This window comes from Medicago truncatula, chromosome 4 (genome assembly GCF_003473485.1).
Source record: "Medicago truncatula cultivar Jemalong A17 chromosome 4, MtrunA17r5.0-ANR, whole genome shotgun sequence".
NCBI lineage: Eukaryota > Viridiplantae > Streptophyta > Magnoliopsida > Fabales > Fabaceae > Medicago > Medicago truncatula.
The window spans coordinates 51,648,440-51,667,653 of record NC_053045.1 but is presented as its reverse complement, the minus strand read 5'-3'; the positions used below and the strand labels follow the sequence as shown (position 1 = coordinate 51,667,653).

General features: G+C 33.8%; 1 protein-coding gene across 1 annotated transcript; it reads right to left on the bottom strand.

Moving 5' to 3' along the window:
* Window positions 1-2,186: 2,186 nt before the first annotated feature.
* Window positions 2,187-5,555, bottom strand: LOC25493738 (short-chain dehydrogenase TIC 32 B, chloroplastic). Its single transcript, XM_013602321.3, has 8 exons — window positions 5,357-5,555; window positions 4,984-5,215; window positions 4,604-4,683; window positions 3,153-3,306; window positions 2,967-3,045; window positions 2,738-2,825; window positions 2,607-2,653; window positions 2,187-2,512 (listed from the first exon to the last, which is right to left on the bottom strand). Exons 1-8 carry the CDS (start codon window positions 5,517-5,519, stop codon window positions 2,306-2,308), a joined length of 1,050 nt encoding a protein of 349 aa, XP_013457775.1. The 5' UTR covers window positions 5,520-5,555; the 3' UTR covers window positions 2,187-2,305.
* Window positions 5,556-19,214: the final 13,659 nt, after the last annotated feature.

The following is a 19,214-nucleotide window of genomic DNA, read 5'->3' as shown; positions in this document are numbered from 1 at the left end:
TCGATGCACCCTGCAGAGATATGTTAGTTAATTCATATAAGTTTTACATAAATACTGTCCTTTTTAATGGAAAATAATATTGAGATGTATTTTCCTCTTACGCAGTGATTCTAACAGAAGAAGGCGAAATCAAATTGTTTGAGTCGTCAATTTAAGAGACAGTCTAATCTGGTATGTAAAAAATCGAAAGAAAAGACCAAAACATAAATATATAGACGGGTTATGTGGTTGCTTACGATACGAACCTGTGATATTGTTTGAGCAACTTTGATGCAATGAAAAAGAAGTAATCTGCATGGAATTTTTGCAAATATGTGATTTAATTGGTTTTAAGTTCTTTATAAAATTATTTAATGCAAGCCTTTTTTTTAACAGGTAAAAATGATATATATATATATATATATATATATATATATATATATATATATATATATAAAATAACAACATAGTCGCTTCTTCGGCACAAGATGTGCCTACAGAAGACGATTAAAGTTACAAACTGAGTTCATCACACAAAAAACAAAGTTAACCAATGGCCAAACAAGCAAGAGGGCAAGCAATCCAAATATGAACACCTAAAACATAAACGGCGTTAGTCGCCTTCTTCCACCAATATGAGTGAATTTGTACTTACCCTGTATTAAGCCCTTTAATAATTTTTGTCCTCACAATGTCCGGATGCACTGCATTGTTAGTTACTCTTGCATTCCTTGCCTATGATTTCCCAATATTTAAAAAAAGTATCAATACAAAGTTTTATTTTAGTAGCATGATTATCACCCTTAACCATAACAATAACAAAAATAATATATTTGTTAAAAAATAATGTCCTGCAATTTAGGAAGGAAATAAGCATAAGAAATTATCAAAGTTTTGTTGCGTTTTAAAATACAAATCCCTTTCTGTTGCCTATGTTTATATGTGGATGTTAGAATATAATATTATCAATGGTCACCACCACATAATTTATTTTATTATAAATGAATATTATTATATTAGAATTGTGTGTAACATCATACCAACCTAGTTAGAAGGAGACAAACAAAATCATTCTAATGTTCCTTTTTTTTTATTCATACACAGGTCACCTAGGACTCTGTTTGAGCCTAATTAATTTTAACTATACTTTTTTCTTTTAAGGGAAATTTTACTTGACTTTGCTTTCTCTGATTTGTGAATGCATTTTCTGTCTTTTGTTAAGAGCTACAAATTAAAGGATTGGCATTCAGATTATGCTGATGTAGTCAAAGATTTGGCATTGCTTTTCAATCTCAGATAATAATGAAAAAAGTACCTAAGCAAATGTCATTTCAATTTTCTCTTCGGAGAGGTTCTGAGAATATACTCCTGCATTTGTTTCTGTAAACCAAATTTATTACTCCCTCCTGTCTGGAATATACTAAAAAAATGAATCTTTTTTAATATTCGAAATCAGAGGGAGCAATTCCAATAAACTATTAACATAAAAACACGATCAAGGTTTTACGTAAAGTTCGCGACCTCATTCTACGTCAAAGCATAATAGTTTCTTATGTTGCCAAAACCATAATGCACTTGCGATTGAGGTCGCATAAGTTATGTGTAATCCCAATTTTCAGATCGGACTGGACGGAGCATGAAGATATTACCATATGACTGTATCATTTCCATCACAAGATCAGTAAAGAATAATTATTCACTTTAAGAGAAACAAAGATCTATAAATTGAGAGAAACAAAGTTCATTTTGAAACTTGAACTCGGCCCATGAAATTAGAACTCATATTGGTATCAAAACCGAATCTGAAGTTGGAAGAGAAATTGAATACGAATCATTTTAGGTTCTCTCATAAAGAAACGAAATAGGAAAAAAGAAAGAAAAAAATGAAAAGTAATCTTAGATTTTTTCCAGAAAATGAAATAGAAACTAAAAAAATGATAAAGTAAAAAACTGAGAATAGATTTTTTTTGGAAAAATTGCAGCGAAATTGTATTTCAACGAGGAAATCATCACTCTGATACCGTGTTAATTAAGAAACATGATACCAGAGGAGATGAGAGAGGAAGGTTCATAAATTTGTATTGTAGATGATAGAACATGATACAAATGAAAGGGTTGATTATAAAGGAGTATCATTTTATACTTTATACTCTTATTTGTACAATAAATGATGATTTATCATCATGTATGCATCGTCCATCAAATGAAAGAAATTAAGGTATTATTTACTCTAAAGCCTCTTCCCCTTGATTATAATGTAGTTTTAATTTTTCAATTTTAAATTAATATATACACACACATGCACGGTGTCTGTCTAGATACAAGGTCAAGAGTAGAGGGAAGAAGAACTTCCAATTGCTGCTTGTCTTAGTCGTTTATGAAGCAAATTATTTGTATTGTTCCATAGCTTTTTTGCTTCTGATTCGTCGTTTGCAAGTCTTGAGCAGCTACTCTCGTTACAGTCAGTAAAGAATTTCCCACTCACCCCTTCGGTTTTTTGGCTTAGAGCAACATAACAAGTCGTTGATGCACCCTGCAAAGTGCAAACACATATATTAAAATCCCTAATCTAATCACCATGGTTTGGAAAACATAAAATGAACTGAGTAATGTAGTTGCTTACAAACCTGTGATGTCGTTTTGAGCAGCTTTGATGCAATAAAAAACAAGGAATCTGCATGGAATTTTTGTAAAAATGTGGCTTAATTAAATTTGAAACAAAACGAAATTATTTAATGCAAGACGAATTTTTACTAACCCGTTATTAAGCCCTTATGTGCTCTAATAATTCCTGTCTTCACAATGCCTGGATGCACTGCATTGATAGTTACTCTTGCATTCCTTGCCTATAATTATTTTCCAATATTAAAAAAAATATTAGTACAAAGTTTTATTTTAGTGGCATGATTATCATTTATCACCCTTAATCATAGATTGCAAGAACAAATGTATAAAGTTAATTTGAGGTGTTATTTCTAATTTCTAACCTTTAGTTGTCTAGCCATTTCCTTCACATGCAGAATCATGGCTAATTTGGATTGAGCATATGCACGTGTCCCATTGTAACTACATTTTTGTTATTTAAAGATTCATTAGTATCTAAAATTTAATTAATGCAATATAACTTTTTGTTCTTAATTTTGCAGAGAAAAGGAAAGAAATGGTGACTGTACTTTTTTCCAGTGAGCATGTCTTTAAAACAAAAGCAACTTCTTTTCACCCAGCTATGAATTACTGAAGAAATATTTATTATTCTTCCTTGAATGCCTATTTTATTTGCAGTATCTATCATTTTCTCCAGTAGCATTTTTGTTAACAAAAAATGTCCTGCAATTTAAGAAGAGAAAAAATTATCAAAATTTTGTTGAATGTCAAATCCAAAATTCCAAATCCCTGTCTGTTGCCTATCTGTGGGTATTCTATTCTTGTCATTCTTTTAATTCAAACAAATTAGAAGATACATAGTAATAAAAATGAAACAAACTAATTGTCCAAATTAACCTTAAAAAATGTTTCATGGACAGCCTTTTTTCATACCCCATGACACTTGATTAATCACGACTAAAGATATTGTTAATTCAAGTTGAAAATTGTGGTTAATTCAAATAGTTGAATAAACCATAATTTTGACCGTCAATTGAATTAACAAATTACACATATGAATTAACCATATTTTTTAACATGATTAATCAGGTGTCCTGCTAGTAGTATACGTGTGTGAACGCGGTCCGCGGGGCTTTAAACCAAATTTTTTCGTCCATTTAAATTTTGGTCCGTGTGATTGGACCGTTTAGACCTTTTATTATGAAGTTTAAATCTGCATAAAATTCTTGACAAAAAAAAATCTGCATAAAATTTTATTTTTAAATAATTTGTCCACCATAATTAGACTATTGAAGTTCTTTTTTTTTTACAAAAGACTATTGAAGTTCTTTTTAAGTGTCATTTGTGACATTTTTTTTATGTGGTACATACAACTTACAAGTTATAACATAAAATTATCAACTATTAGCAAAAACAAAAACATAAAATTATCAACAATAGCAAAATAAAATTAGCTTTTATAGAAAAATGAATTTTTATATTATCAACCTTAAGTTTCTTATTGCAAAAAGTTTTTTTTGTTATGATCGTCGGACTAACTTGTTTATCCACGGATCAACAAAGTGCAGACTCAGATTAAGATGTCTCAACTCATTATCTTTTACAAACAGATCAATTTAATATATTTAACGTACGAGTTTATACATAGCGAACTAAACAGGGAGGGCTAGCCCGAGTAACCACCTTTAACAAAGAGTGCGTGTCCATGCACCATTACTTTAGTTTTTTTTATAGTGAGTGAATGTACCTACCTAATTAGAAGGAGACAGACAAAATCATTCAAGGTTTTCTTTAATGTATTATTCATACATAGGTCACCTAGGACTCTGTTTGAGCCTAATTTTTACTATACTTCATGGCTTTGTTTATTTTTATTTTTATTATTATTATTATTTGTGAATGCATTTTTGTCTTTTGTAAAGGAGTACAAACTAAATGGCGTGGCATTCATATTCTGCAGATGTTGTCAAAGATTTAGCATTGCTTTTCAACCTCTCATAGGTAAGAATGAAAAAAGTACCTAAGTAATTTGTAGCAAATGTCAATTCAATTTTCTCTTCGGAGAATTCCAGGTTATGAGAGTACACTCCTGCATTGTTTCTGCAAAACAAATTTATTAATTTCAATAAATTATTAGCACAACATGAATAAACTAGAACAAATATTTAGATAGAGATTTGCGACTGCGATCTATGGTGCAACATAAAAGTTTTTATATTTTCGAAACCACAATATAATCACAATTGAGGTTGCATCGGCCAAATTTTATCACAATTCTCTACAATATAAAAATTGCAATCTGACTACAATTTAAAACCCGGATATCCCTTTTCTCAACTGATGAATCAAAAGCAAATGAAATGACAATAAGGAAGAAAAAAAATCAATAAAAGCACTTACATGAGAATATTAAGGGGCAATTCTAAAGCTAAAAACTCTGAACAAAATCTTTGTACAGAAGCAAGAGAGCTAAGATCAATCTCCAATAGAATAACCTCAGCATAAGGACTCTCCTCTTGGATTTTTTCTTTCACTTTCATAGCCTTTTTCATGTCTCTGGCACCAACCACAACTCTTACTCCTCTTTTTGCCAACACCCTAGCCGTTTCAGCTCCAATACCAGAAGTAGCACCTTCAATTGAAAATTCCAAAACAAAAAAACAAAAAAATCATTAAATAAGCTAATTAAAAGTATATACATAATAATGGAGTTTATGAAAAGTAAAACATTTTTATGAGAGACTATATATGTTAGATCAAATGAGTTACATACCAGTGATGAGAGCAGTTAGATTTGAAGGGATGAATAAAGAGCAATGTTGAGTGACTTGTTCTGCAGTTGAATTTGAGCCAAAACCACTAGGCCCTGCAATGCCTGCCAAATACCTTATTGTTTCCTTCATCGATGATTCCCTTTTGCTTTTGATGCCAAACATTCGTGTCCTCCAACTAGTTTAAAACCATGTATATATAGTATACTCCACATTACGGTATATATAATTTGGCTTTAACTTTGAAATGGTAAGTCTGGTGTTTAAACTCTGGCTTCTGCATATATTATACAATGTTCTTAATAATTGAGTTATGTCGCACGAGAATCTATTGGAGTAGTTTTTACAAAATAAAATAAAAATAATTAACACACTTAGTAATTAGAAAATAAACTTATATTTTAAAATGGAGTTTACATTTTTAAATATTTTTCATATTATTTTTTTAAATGGAGTTTACATTTTAAAACAGTTAGCACGTAATCTACTTTTAGATATTGCATTTGTTTCCCTTTATTTACTTTTCTGGTCCTCATTTCTCATAATTACTGTCTTTTCTTTATTAAGTGGCTTGCATCTTCTAGTGGGCTGTGTGGACTTTTTTGTTTTGTTGGTAAAACTTAATTTCGAGTACGTAATAATGCATATGGTTAAGACTCACAATTAATTATAATGTGAAGATTACTTCTGAAGTAAAACCAAATTCTTACATGTGAAGGTTGTTTGGTAGTTGAGTAAAAAAAAAAAGATAATTAGTTGTTCATTTTTTACAACTTTTACTTTCACTTTTACTTATGGTAATAAATTTGTTAACTGTTACCATAGTGTGACACCAAAGTCGCCTCTAAAATTCTTACAGATTAAATTAATTTTAGAAATAAATAATCAATGTCTAAAAGGAGCTAAAGCAATTAGAAGCAAAAGTTGCCATCATTTAATTGTGCTTTCGTATCTACAGTTTGTACACTAGTGAAAATAATAGTGATATAATATGCATTATTAAATAAATAATCATATTATTGTGAAAATGTAGGCTTGACTTTTGTTTCATTACTATATATTTCTACTATATAAAATATTGCTTATATATGGAACGTGATCTTGTGTGAGGAAAAAAAAGAGACCATATAATATTATCTGGTGCACGATCCAATTGAAGAGACAAAGAGTAATAGGCAAGATGTTCCACTCTTTATTGCTCAGCAAGATACGTGATCTCCTTTTCCTAACTCTTTTTTGAAATGCTTTTGGGGTTTAATTTTATTTAAATTATAAAAAATAGTAAATAAATAAAATCAAAATACAATGTCATCCTTGCCACGCTAATTTTTTTATTTATTTTATATTTCTTTCTTTTCCTTTTCATAATGTAACAAAAAAAAAAACTATATATCAAACCTAGTGGCGCCCCAATTTATTTTTATGCATGAAAATGAGAGTGCATCTTACTTTTTGGTGGTGTCCGAGGTTTGAATCCCGGACCTCGTATATATTATACACTGTTACTATTAACTGAGTTAAACTCACGAGGACAAATGAAAGTGCATCTAATATAAGAAACTTTTTTTTAAACATAATATATAAACCTTTGAAAAACATTCAAATGGATCCTTAGTATTTTTATTAAATTTTAATAAAATATTACATCTCTTTCTCTTTTTAATATAAAATTCATTTTCATTTTTATATTATAAAAATGGCAATCGTCCCTCTTTAAACATTTTTTTAAGGTTCATATATTAGACAATATTTTTTTTTTTGAAACACTTAGACAAACTTATTTGTTATTTGAGTATATTAAACTTTCATATTAGTTGTTTTTCTCGCGACCGTTTAACATGTGACATATATATTTGCTACGCCACATAGTTGAAAAAAGAAAAATGACACCACCTATATTTAAGATGATTAGTCTTGTCAAAAATGTACATTCATATATCCATATCAATTTAAGTAATCATAATGTCTTTAAGTAATCACGCCTTTATTAATTAAGATGATATTAATCACTTGCATGTACTCATGAAAAATTTAAAGATATAGATGGAGTATGAATGCAAATAACCCTAGCACGTGTGCATCTAGAAAATCAAATGATAGTAGCAAGCATGCAATGAGGATTTGAATTTGGATAGAAGGAATCAAAAACACATAGAAACATATACGCGTTTGCAGAAAAAGTAGCTTTTGGTGCGTGCCATTCAAGTCTTATTAATTTTCTTTTACAACACATATAGTGAAGACAAAGAGAGGGACCAAATTAAATTTCTCTTTAATCCATCCGTGGCTCTTTGAGAATGATGAACGATGTTGGAGAAATTTGACTTTGACGAACATAAAGTTAGGAATTGAGAATGACCCTTCAACAATGGAGTGGTGCATAAGGGTCCCATTTTGTTTCCCAACTTGCCAACACCATCTTTCAAGTTTCAAGCACTAGTAGTAGTATTTCTTTCTTGAATTCACATGCGATCTTCATATTCCTAATTCATCTTTGTTGCTTGCCATGCGTCTAGAAAAAGTGTTCTGTATATGTACATATGATATGAATTCATATACTGCATGCATTATTATGCATATGCCTGACATACATGCTTGGATATGACAGACACAAAAAGGATCCTAGCTTCTTCCATTATTCAAAAGCTAAAGTGGGTAATCATGACTTGTGTACCAAGATTCTAACAACTATATATATATATATGAAACTGCCGTGGGAGTTTCAGTAAGTAAATGTTGGAATATTTACTCTCTTTTGGTGGAATATAATCATATATATATATACACACTTATTTCGGTCACCGTTATGAGCAAAAAATTATTTTTATGATTCATTGAATAACTAATATATCTAGTTTATATTATCGACGGTCAGATTTAGAAGAGGTGGTTATCTTTGTTATTATCTTTTAAATTTGTGATCACATTATTAATTGTCATGTGATTTTCACTATTAGAGAAATTTGTGGTCACATTATAAGTTAGCTTTTTATTGTTAAAGAAAATGCAATCTATATAATTTGTGTCCCTGTTCGAGAGTCTATAAAATCACTTTACTTGATGCCAGAGAAAGTGGAAAACCTTTAATTTCACACATTTGAGATGGGGGATCATATTTTTGTATAGGTTTTTTTCTTTATCTTTTTGAGATGGAATAAATGTTATAAACCCCACCACACACATGTGGTTGTCTTATCTAGCTTCCAATACTAAAGTACTTAATTAACGACATATTTAAAACCCTAATTATTTTGATTACTGGGTATCAAATCAGTATCACCAACAGCTCCACTTTTGCTGATGTGAAGATTTATACGTGCCACACATGCCATCTAATCTAACCATGGATATACATTTTCTTATACTTTAGATTTTTTATCTTACCGGTTAAGATGTAATTGATGGAGCACAAGAAATTTAGAATGATAAAGCTATACAAAAATACAAAGTAACGTGTGTCACAACCTTGTCCATTATACTAAAGGCCAGAATTTCATACGCTAAATTTTTTTTTTTTTTTGAGAGAACTAAATATAAAGCTAAATATATATTTAAAAAAAAAATATTAAGATGGGAGTTTGATGCTACAATTATTCAGGAGAATCTGAATTTAATTCTTAGTTAAAACACTTCTTTAATTAAATTTTACATACCTTCCATTCCAACTTCGAATTATTAAGGTCTATTTCTCCTAAGAACCAGAAAATTAACAAGAAAAATTAGTTGATTGCAGAACAAAATTCAAAGCTCCAAAATCACTTACAAAAATATTATATTTACCTTTCATCAAGAACATTAATGAGATTTAAACCGAAAATCTTCAAATATATGATCTATTGTTTTACTATTAAACCAAATTCTTGAAGTTTCTATGAACACCTTATTAAAATTTAACGATGCTGACAATTCCTAATACCTTTCCATCCGACCAATCATTACAACTTATATTGCTGATTTGATGTGTCAGCCATCCACTGAACATTAAGAAATCAATAAAGAAGAAAATAATTTATTTTGAAAAAAAGGATATGTGATGAAATAGAAATTGTTTTGATATGTATCATCCACACGTACCAACAGAAAATCGGCCCAACCAATTTGGAGCTCTAATGCAAACTTGAAAATATGAGGTTTTTAAATAGGAGATAAAAAAATTGACCAAAGAATGTGAAAGGTAATAATATAAAAAAGTAAGAGTTAACAAAAGTTATTTAAAAACAACCCATGATCGTATATTAAAAATAAAATTAAACATCGGCGATATTCATAATTTTTATCATCAATTTTTTATATGATTTTTAAAACATAAAATAGCAAAATTAAATTGTTTTCCATTTTTTTTTTTGGTAGAATGACAAAAGAAAAAGAAGAAGAAAAAAACCTAAAAACAGGACTTAGCCTGAGACATCAACATCATACCTCAACATTGTCTTCAACTCTCATGAGGGAACCTGTCAAAAGGTCACACCTCTTTAACGTTTTTCCTTGATTATCGAGATCATTTAAGGTTTTCCTTTAAAATTCATTCAAAAAGAATATATCCTTTAAATTGAAGAAAATGGTGACTCTAACATGGATTTTCACCCAAGTATGTGAGCTTAAAATTCTTAAAATGTACCAACTAAATTAGCAAACAACTTTAAATATCTTTGTAACTTAATTAGAAACTATTGAAACGTATTTTGATAGGAGGTAATTAACTTTTTTAAGGTCTAAGACAAAAGCCTTGTCTTCCCTAAAAAGTTGGACCTACATCACACGAGCTAGCCAGCCATGAAAGAAATGGGTGGTGGGCACCATGCCAAGACTAGTTTTTCACCTTCTAATTATACCGCCACATATATTTAGATGATTAAGGGTTCCTTTGAAGCTTTGTATGAACGAAATGTGGCACACCATTGTGTTGGTATGACCTATGTGATAGGAAAATATTAGATACTTGATCTATAGTAAGAGTAATGCATGTTTCTTGTAGCAGGGGACCCATGCATGATCATATTTGGACAAGTTTTGTCCTAAGCAAGTGTGATCATATTTGGACAAGTTTTGTCCTAAGCAAGTGTAAATAAAAAGCATATATATGTTGCACAATCCAAGGAGAAAATTTGATCAATAGTATCTTGGTCTCGGACATCGGAGTTGATTGAGGAGGATATATTATCAGATATGCTTCCACACACAGTAGAAAAATAATAATTAAATCTACCAGTATAATTTTATAGTAATAATTATTCTTTTTTTATTAATCCCATGATTACGTGAGTTGTTCCTAATGAAGATTGAGTGGTGTGGGCAAAGGAGACATGGGAATTGAGGACAAAATTTTCAGAGACAAAATAATGTGCTTGCCACTACGGAGTGGGTTTTACTGTGGAATATTGTGGAAGGTGCGTATAATAAGAAAACAAATTTGTCAAATTAATGACTTTTCTTGTTTAATAAGACAATGTTAGTTGTTTTAATTCAAGTTTATTTTAGTGATAATCACAATCAGTGATTAATCACACTTTGTTTTAGTTTGTTATGAAGTTTGTTAGAGGTTAGCAAATAAGATATAGAGTTTGTTACATTGTTTGTGCTTCAAGCAACTTAGCTAGACATTGTATATAAGCTACATCCTTTGTATATTTTCATAAGAATTAATAATAACAACTATATTCTTCAATCTCATAATTTTTCTCTCCTCTCATTCTCTCTATAATTCATAAATCTACAAACCCTAGAAACTAAAAAATTGCTTCTGGTTTCATTGCTTGTTGAACAAGCTTTGTTGTGTTGCGCTAACAAATTGGCATCAAGAGCCTTTGATTTCGTTCTAAGGGGTAATCAAGATCTTCAATCATGCAATTTGAAGGAAGAAAAGCTGAAGAAAACACCATGAATGGTAGCAGTAGTTTCAACACTCATCTTCCAATTCTTGAAGCAAGAAACTGGAAATGATGGAGTGCAGTGATGAAGAATCTGTTTGGAGCACAAGATTTGTTGGAAATTGTGCAGAATGATGTAGTTGAATTAGCTCCGAATGCCACTGAGGTGCAAAGGAACACACACAAGGAATTGAAGAAGAAAGATTGCAAGGCTCTGTTCTTGATTCAACAAAGTCTTGATGAAGGAAACTTTGAAAGAATCTCAAAATCATTGAGTTCAAAGGAAGCATGAGACATTCTTTCAAAGTATCATGAAGGTGATGATAAAGTGAAGTTGATTAAACTTCAATCACTGAGAAGGAAATTTGAACTGATACAAATGGAAGATGATCAGAAGATTTCTGAATACATCTCTAACCTCATCAATCTTGTGAATCAGATGAAGGCTTGTAATGAGCTATCACTGATCAACAGATAGTTGAAAAGATTATGAGGACCCTATGTTCAAGGTTTGATTTCATTGTAGTAGCAATTCAGTAATCAAAGGATGTGAAGACATTGAAGATTGAGGAACTGCAAAGTCCATTAAAAGCACATGAATTGATGGTAACTGAAAGAAGCAGTGAAAGATCAATTCAACAAGCCCTACAAGTTCAAACTATCAAGAAGGATGATAATGATAGGAAGAACTTAAAGAAAGGGAAGAAAAACTCTAAGGGAGGAAACTGTTCTAAAGGCAAGAACAGTGGATTTGAAAAAGGTGAATCTTCAAAAGGAGGGAAATTCTAATCAAAGAAAGAAAATTGATAAGAAGAAGATTAAGTGTTTCAAATGTGAGAAATTTGGATACTATGCTTCAGAATGTTGGTCTGGTAAAGGAAAACAATCAAGAATGATGAAGAGGAAGCTAAAGTTGCACAAGATGATTCATTATTGATGATGGTTACAACAACCAGTACTAAGAGCTGCAATTCAGAAAGTTGGTTCTTAGATACTGGTTGTTCTAATTACATGACAGGAAACAAGACATGGTTAAGAGAAGCGGATCCTAAAAGAAATACAAAGGTGAAGCTTGCAGATCATAGAGTCTTGGTTGAAGAAGGAATGAGAAATATTGCTATTGAAGGGAAGAATGGGAAAGTGGCAATAATTGAAGAAGTTCTCTATGTTCCTGCAATGCAGTGCAACTTGCTGAGTGTAGGTCAATTCATTCAGAAAGGATACTCAGTTACTATGAAGGACAACACCTTTAAGTTGTTTGATAAACATCGAAGGTTAGTATTGAAAACTTCTCTTGCAAAGAATAGAACTTTTCAGACGAATATGAAAGCTGTAGAGTTGAACTGTTTATTTGCTATGGTAAAAGATGAAGATAGCTGGTTATGGCACTATAGATTTGGTCATCCCAATTTTAGAGGTCTTAATCAATTGGTTGATAAAGAAATGATTTTGGGAGTACCTAATGTTATCATGGTTTTTGGGTGCCAAGCCATTAATTGGACTTGAACCTTTTGACCGTTGATATTCTCTATTTTTTTCTTGGGAAGGGCAAAATTGAGAAAAACCCTTAGATTCTAAGTTCGGGGGTCGTTTTCGCTACGGGAAGGTGTTAGGCACCCGGAGCGATTATGGTACTCCATAAGAGCCGCTCTCCTAAGTTGATTTCTACGCTTTATTTTTATTGCCTACTTATTGAAAGAAAAGAAGTTTTATTTGAGTGAAGAATGGGGGTGAGAAGAAGTAGAATTTGATTTTATTTCGGCTTGGAGGGGTTAAAGTCCCTTGCCTACGTACCGTTTTACGGGATCAAAACCGGCGTAGTTCTTGCTAAAAAGACTTGTTGTTTTTTTTGTTTTAATTGTTTGATTTTAAATTTTGAAAATGATTTGAAGAAGGGGATTGAGAGGCTTCATGAGCATTAGAGTATGAAAAAGTGAGGGTTTGTTTAGTGATTTTGCAAAAAAGTCTAAATGATTAGATTTAGTTGAGAATTTTATTAAGAAAATAAAAGGTGAAAAATTGTTGGAGTTTTGACTCCATTTTTATGAAAAATATTTGAAGCGAACTTGTTTGCATATTTTTTGAAAAAAATTGGATTTTCTCTAAGTGTTTAAACCTATGCATTCATCTAACCATGCAATCCTAGCCATACATCTACACATGCAATCCTAGGCATACATCTAGGGTGAGTGTGTGCGTGCCGGTGCGCCATAGTGTCCATAGTCCATATTACAAAAATTGCCTAAATACATTCTATGGCCTCTTTGCCAAGCTACAAACCAATGATAACAAATTACATCACCGAATGAATTAAAATTTGCAAAAATAAATGCTAAGCTAAAGAAAGTGGAGGAGATAGTGAAATGCTATGAGTGAAGTCACATAAGGAACAAAATGTTAGTGAAACAAGGAAAAATATAATGGGAATGATAAAAAATGCACCAAATGAATATGCAATAAAATTTAATGAGCAAGAATTAAAAGAACAAAATAAAGAAAATAAATGCAAAAATAAGCAAATAAATTCTAAAACTTAGAGGAAAAATCAAAATGATGGGGAAATATTTTTAGAAAATTTTTTAGAAGCATAAAACACCAAGAAAGTGTAAAAAAGGTATTTAAAACACAATTAAAAAGCAATAAAAAAAAAACTCAGCAGGATTTAATCTGGACCGTTGGATGAATCTAGAGGTCCAGATCAAGCCCTCAAGATCACATCACAGCCATTTGATCAAAGATCAAAGGGTCCAGAAAAAAGCATAAAAGATAGTGTAAAATGCAGGGAGCACAGTGACCGTTAGATCAAAGATCTAACGGTTCAAACAGAAGATATACCATATTTCACACAAAAAGTCATGCACAGGATTCAAAATCAAACACACAGCAGCCATCAGATCTTGGAACAATCCAGATCTGATGGTTCACAGAGCGAGGGAACACAACAAGAGCACGCACGCGCGCGCGTGGGATCGGAGGGAGTATAAAAAGGATTTCTCTCACAAAAATCTCACAATTTCTTTCCTCTTCTCTCTCTAAGTTAAACTTAGAGAGAGAAGCTCTCCCTTCTCTCTAAAATCAACACGCCGGAGCTGATGGAGGAGGTGGCGGCCGGAGCTTTTTCCGGCGCGGTGGCCGGCCGGTTTCCGGCGGCGGCGCCACCGCGTCGGAAATTTTTTCTTTTTTTTTTTCAAAATTTTTATACCAAAAGCTTCGTCTCCTCCTCCTCTACACAAATCCGGCACTAGTTTTAGCGAGAAAGGTTCGATTCGGACTAGATCTACATTTTTCTTTGAAAATTTTTTCACACTTTTTTTGAAAAAAAAACCACGGATTTAGATATCCTTTTTGCTCTAGTGTCCGAATCCGGCCTTAGAATTTTCAAAATCCGAACGTACAAGCCTAGATCTACCGATACATATCCGTAACAAACTTTTCACATGTGTATATGCGCGAAAACGAGGGAAAAAAGTGTTACCGTCGTCGTGAAACGGAGGAGAAATCCGAGCCTCCTCTTCTCTCCGCCGCGCGCGCGCGTTATGCTCTGGTGGTGCCGCTTTTGCTCGAAAATCCGGTACGGATTTGGTGTTGGTGTGGTGGTTCGCGGTGGTTTTGAATGATTCCGGTTCGGATTTGTTGATTTTGTGAAGATTTGTTCTTTGTGTTCTTGGAGATTTTTGGTGATTTTCTGTTTTGGATCTAACTGATTTTGGAGAGAGAAAGAAATTTCTGTTTTTGTGATGTGACTGATTCCTTTTTTTTTATTTGGATCTGACACATCTATTTATAGCCTGCCATGTGTATTTGTGGGCCAATGAGAAAATGCCATCTGGACTGAGACTGAAGTGTGCGAAAATTCTGGACAAAAATGCCCCTGGGACCTTTTCTGCAAAAAAAAATAATAAAAAAGGACTGGAAAATGAAAGTAAGGACTGAAATGAAATTAAAAACTGTTTGGACAAAAAATGCAATTTTGGGACCTCAATTGAGGGACCAAAATGCAATTAAAAATAAAATTGAATAAAAAACGTAATTTGACCAAACGTAAAGCGAAACAAAAGATAAAATTGACAAAACGGACTAAAACGAATCAATGGCTTAAATGAGGTACTTCAAAGTAACCTCTCTATGCCGAAATTTTGTGTGAAATGACCAAAATGCCCATAGGGCTAAAAATGACCTAAATAGATTCAAATTGACTTGACACTGACTCAGATGCAAGTTTGAAATGAATTTAACAAGGTTTACTGATGAAATGTTAAAAATCAATCTGAAAAGACTCAGAGACAGTCTCAAGGATGAAAATGGGTCCCACTGCAGGAAATGACCAAAATACCCTTCTGTACGACTTTTTGCAAATTTTGAAATAAACTGTAGAAAAAGCAATGTAATGATTCAGAGACACTTTTGAATGACTTACAAGACAAGTAAAGACATTTCGAAAGGTTTTATGCAAGAAAAACATAGGTAAAATTGTGATTGAAAATACTGCGAGGCAGAGACAATTTGAACTGTGCAGTTGAAATTTGATAATTGACAAAGTTTGAAATGAAATTGGGCCCAGTATTTTTAGGTCCAAAAACAGGGTATAACAGCTGCCCCTATTTAAGTTTCTTTGTCTGGAGAGTCAAGAGACGGAGTCTTTGGCTTGACAGGACGAAGATACTTAAATATTAGCATTTGCACTGTGTTTGGACGTAAAAATACGCCTACCCATTTTCAAATAATATGCATGCCATGCATCATTTGGATTATGAATGCAAGACCTCATGGGGATTGGATTTAACAAAATATGTCGTATCCATTGCGGGATTGGTAGACATTGACAAAGATAGTGAATAGCAGAGTAACGGGAAACTAGAAACAAGTTGGACAGGTACAAGCTGTTCTTGGATTCAAACTAGCCACTTGACCGGGGATGAAACAAACAGACAACTGCGAGTTGTTCTTATGGATTCGAACTGGTCACTTCACAGGGGATAGAGGTTACTGGACAAACATGAGTTGTTCTTATGGATTCGAACTGGTAACTCACTTGGGGATATTGGAAAGTGCGAGTTGTTCTTATGGATTCGAACTGGTGACCCGACTGGGAAAAAGAGAAAATTGGCAAGTACGAGTTGTTCTTACGGATTCGAACTGGTGACTCGATTGGAAAAAGAGAAAATTGACAAGTACGAGTTGTTCTTATGGATTCGAACTGGTGACTCGACTGAAAACATGTAAAATTGGCAGGTACGAGTTGTTCTTGGATGCGAACTGGTTACTCCACCGGACAGAAACAGATAGACAGGTACAAGCTGCTCTTGGATTGAGCTAGTCACTTGACCAAACGGAAACATATTGACAGGTACAAGCTGCTCTTGGATTGAGCTGGGCACTCGACCGATAATATAAGCAAATTGATAGGTACAAGCTGTTCTTGGACTTGAACTAGCCACTTGACCAAACAGAAACACATTCACTGGGGATTGGTTTGTTTGACAAAACATAGATTGAAATTGACTTGACGTCAATTCGATTTGAAAGGTAGAAATTGCCCGATATTATTGGCTCACAAGGTTTTGACAGAGAACCTGACATGAGTATTGAATTGAGACTGATGTTGACATTGGAAATGCAATATGCACGGATGATATAACAGTTTCATTAAATGCATGGGCACGTAATATGCATGATTATGCATGTATGAATGCTTGTAATGCATGACTGTTGGCAGTTTGTAGGCACGACTTCACGGGGAAGACAAGACATTAGAGTATTGGGCACGTAGTGGCTCGTGCTATATTACACATTCTTGGAAATCCTCTTTGGAGATGACGTCGTTGGGAGACGTATCGGAACCATGGCCGAGGGCCGGTAGGTATGTAACTTGCTGGGGATAGAGTCTTGAGAGACTCCACCGGGGAAAACGCCGTTGTGCTGGGCATTTCAGTGCTGGATACGTTGTAGACATTGCATCTGTGGTCAATGCTTTTTGCATGTTATATTCTCATTTTTATTTTTTCATCCCATTTTTGCCTGGATCGCCCTTTCGGGTTTTCGATCCACCGGGGAGATAAATTCTTTTCAATGCCCCATTTTTGCCTGAACTGCCCTTTCGGGTTGTCAATCCAGCGAGGTGCTCATTTTTGCCTAAGCCGCCCTTTCGGGTTTTCAACTTAGCGAGCTTTTTCATTTTCATGCATTTTCATTCTGTTTTTTCATTCTTGCCATTGACCACAGACTATCCTGGAGGAGAACCTGCTTGTAGCATACGTTGAAATAGACATCAACATACTCTCGTTCATGCATGTTTCATTTGAATGTACCCTGTTGCTCAGGTTTGCTTTTCAAAATAGACAAAAAGTTTTCAATTTTTCAAAATGTTTGTTTCAAGCATTGTCATTATCAAAATAGAAAGAAAATATTTTTGTATATAACTTTGAAAGTAGAAGAAAATAGAGTTTTCAAACAAAAGCAAAGGCTCGAATTGATGTATAAGAGTGGTGGTCAGCCAAAGGCATGACTCCACGGATTTACAAAGCTTGGAAAATGGTAATTTTATTGGTTGGTGGTACATTGAACACAGTGATCATGACATTTCCTAGAAACTTTGAATTCGCAAGCATTCGCTTTTGATGAAGATGGTCATTAACAGCTGCAGATGCCCCAAGGGGGACGGTGGTTGGCCAGATATAGTTACTTGCCTTTTGTTTCAATCTCATTTTTGCATGAACCGCCCTTCCGGGTTTTCGGCTCATCGAGACGCTCATTCTTGCCTGAGTTGTGTACAATCTCAGCGAGCTTTTCATATATTTTTTTGTCCCTTATTTTTGCCTGGACCGCCCTTTCGGGTTTTCGATCCACCGGGAAGCGCATTTTTGCCTAGGCCGCCCTTTCGGGTTTTCGACCTACCACGCTGTTCTTTTCATATTTCTAGGCAAAGTATTTCTTGACTATATCGGCATTCACTGGATTTGGAAGTTCTACGCCATCCATGTGTGTAAGAATTAAAGCACCACCGGAGAAGGCCTTCTTGACAACATAAGGACCTTCATAGTTAGGCGTCCACTTGCCCCTTGGGTCGGGTTGCTGGCTTATCCTCCTTTTCAATACAAGTTCTCCTACCTTGAATTCTCGAGGATGGACTTTCTTGTCAAAAGCAGTCTTCATTCTTGCTTGATATGACTGTCCACGAGCCATGGCATCCATACGTTTTTCCTCAATCAAATTCAACTGATCATACCGGCTTTGGCACCATTCAGCCTCGGATAACTTTGCTTCCATGATCACACGGAGAGATGGGATCTCTACTTCCAAAGGGAGAACTGCTTCCATACCATATACAAGAGAGAAAGGGGTTGCCCCGGTTGAACTGCGCACAGTAGTACGGTAGCCATGCAGAGCATAGGGTAACATCTCATGCCAGTCCTTGTAAGTGGTTACCATCTTCTGGACAATTCTCTTGATATTCTTGTTGGCGGCCTCAACTGCACCATTCATCTGAGGTCTATAGGGAGAAGAGTTATGATGCTCAATTTTGAATTCTTCACAAAGAGCTTGCACCACATTGTTGTTCAGGTTGGTACCATTGTCGGTAATAATCTTGCTGGGAACACCATATCGACAGATGATGTTGTTCTTGATGAACTTAGCTACCACTTGCTTGGTCACATTGGTATAAGATGCTGCTTCAACCCACTTGGTGAAGTAGTCAATTGCCACTAAGATGAAACGATGACCATTTGAAGCCTTCGGTTCAATCCTTCCAATCATGTCGATGCCCCACATTGAGAACGGCCATGGGGATGAAATAACATTGAGAGCGTGCGGAGGCACATGAATCTTATCAGCATAGATTTGACATTTGTGGCACTTTCTGGCGTGCTGGTAGCAATCATGCTCCATGGCCATCCAGTAGTAACCTGCTCGTAACAACTTCCTTGACATAGTATGTCCTGTAGCATGGGTCCCGAAGGTACCGTCATGTACATCATGCATTAACTGCTCTGCT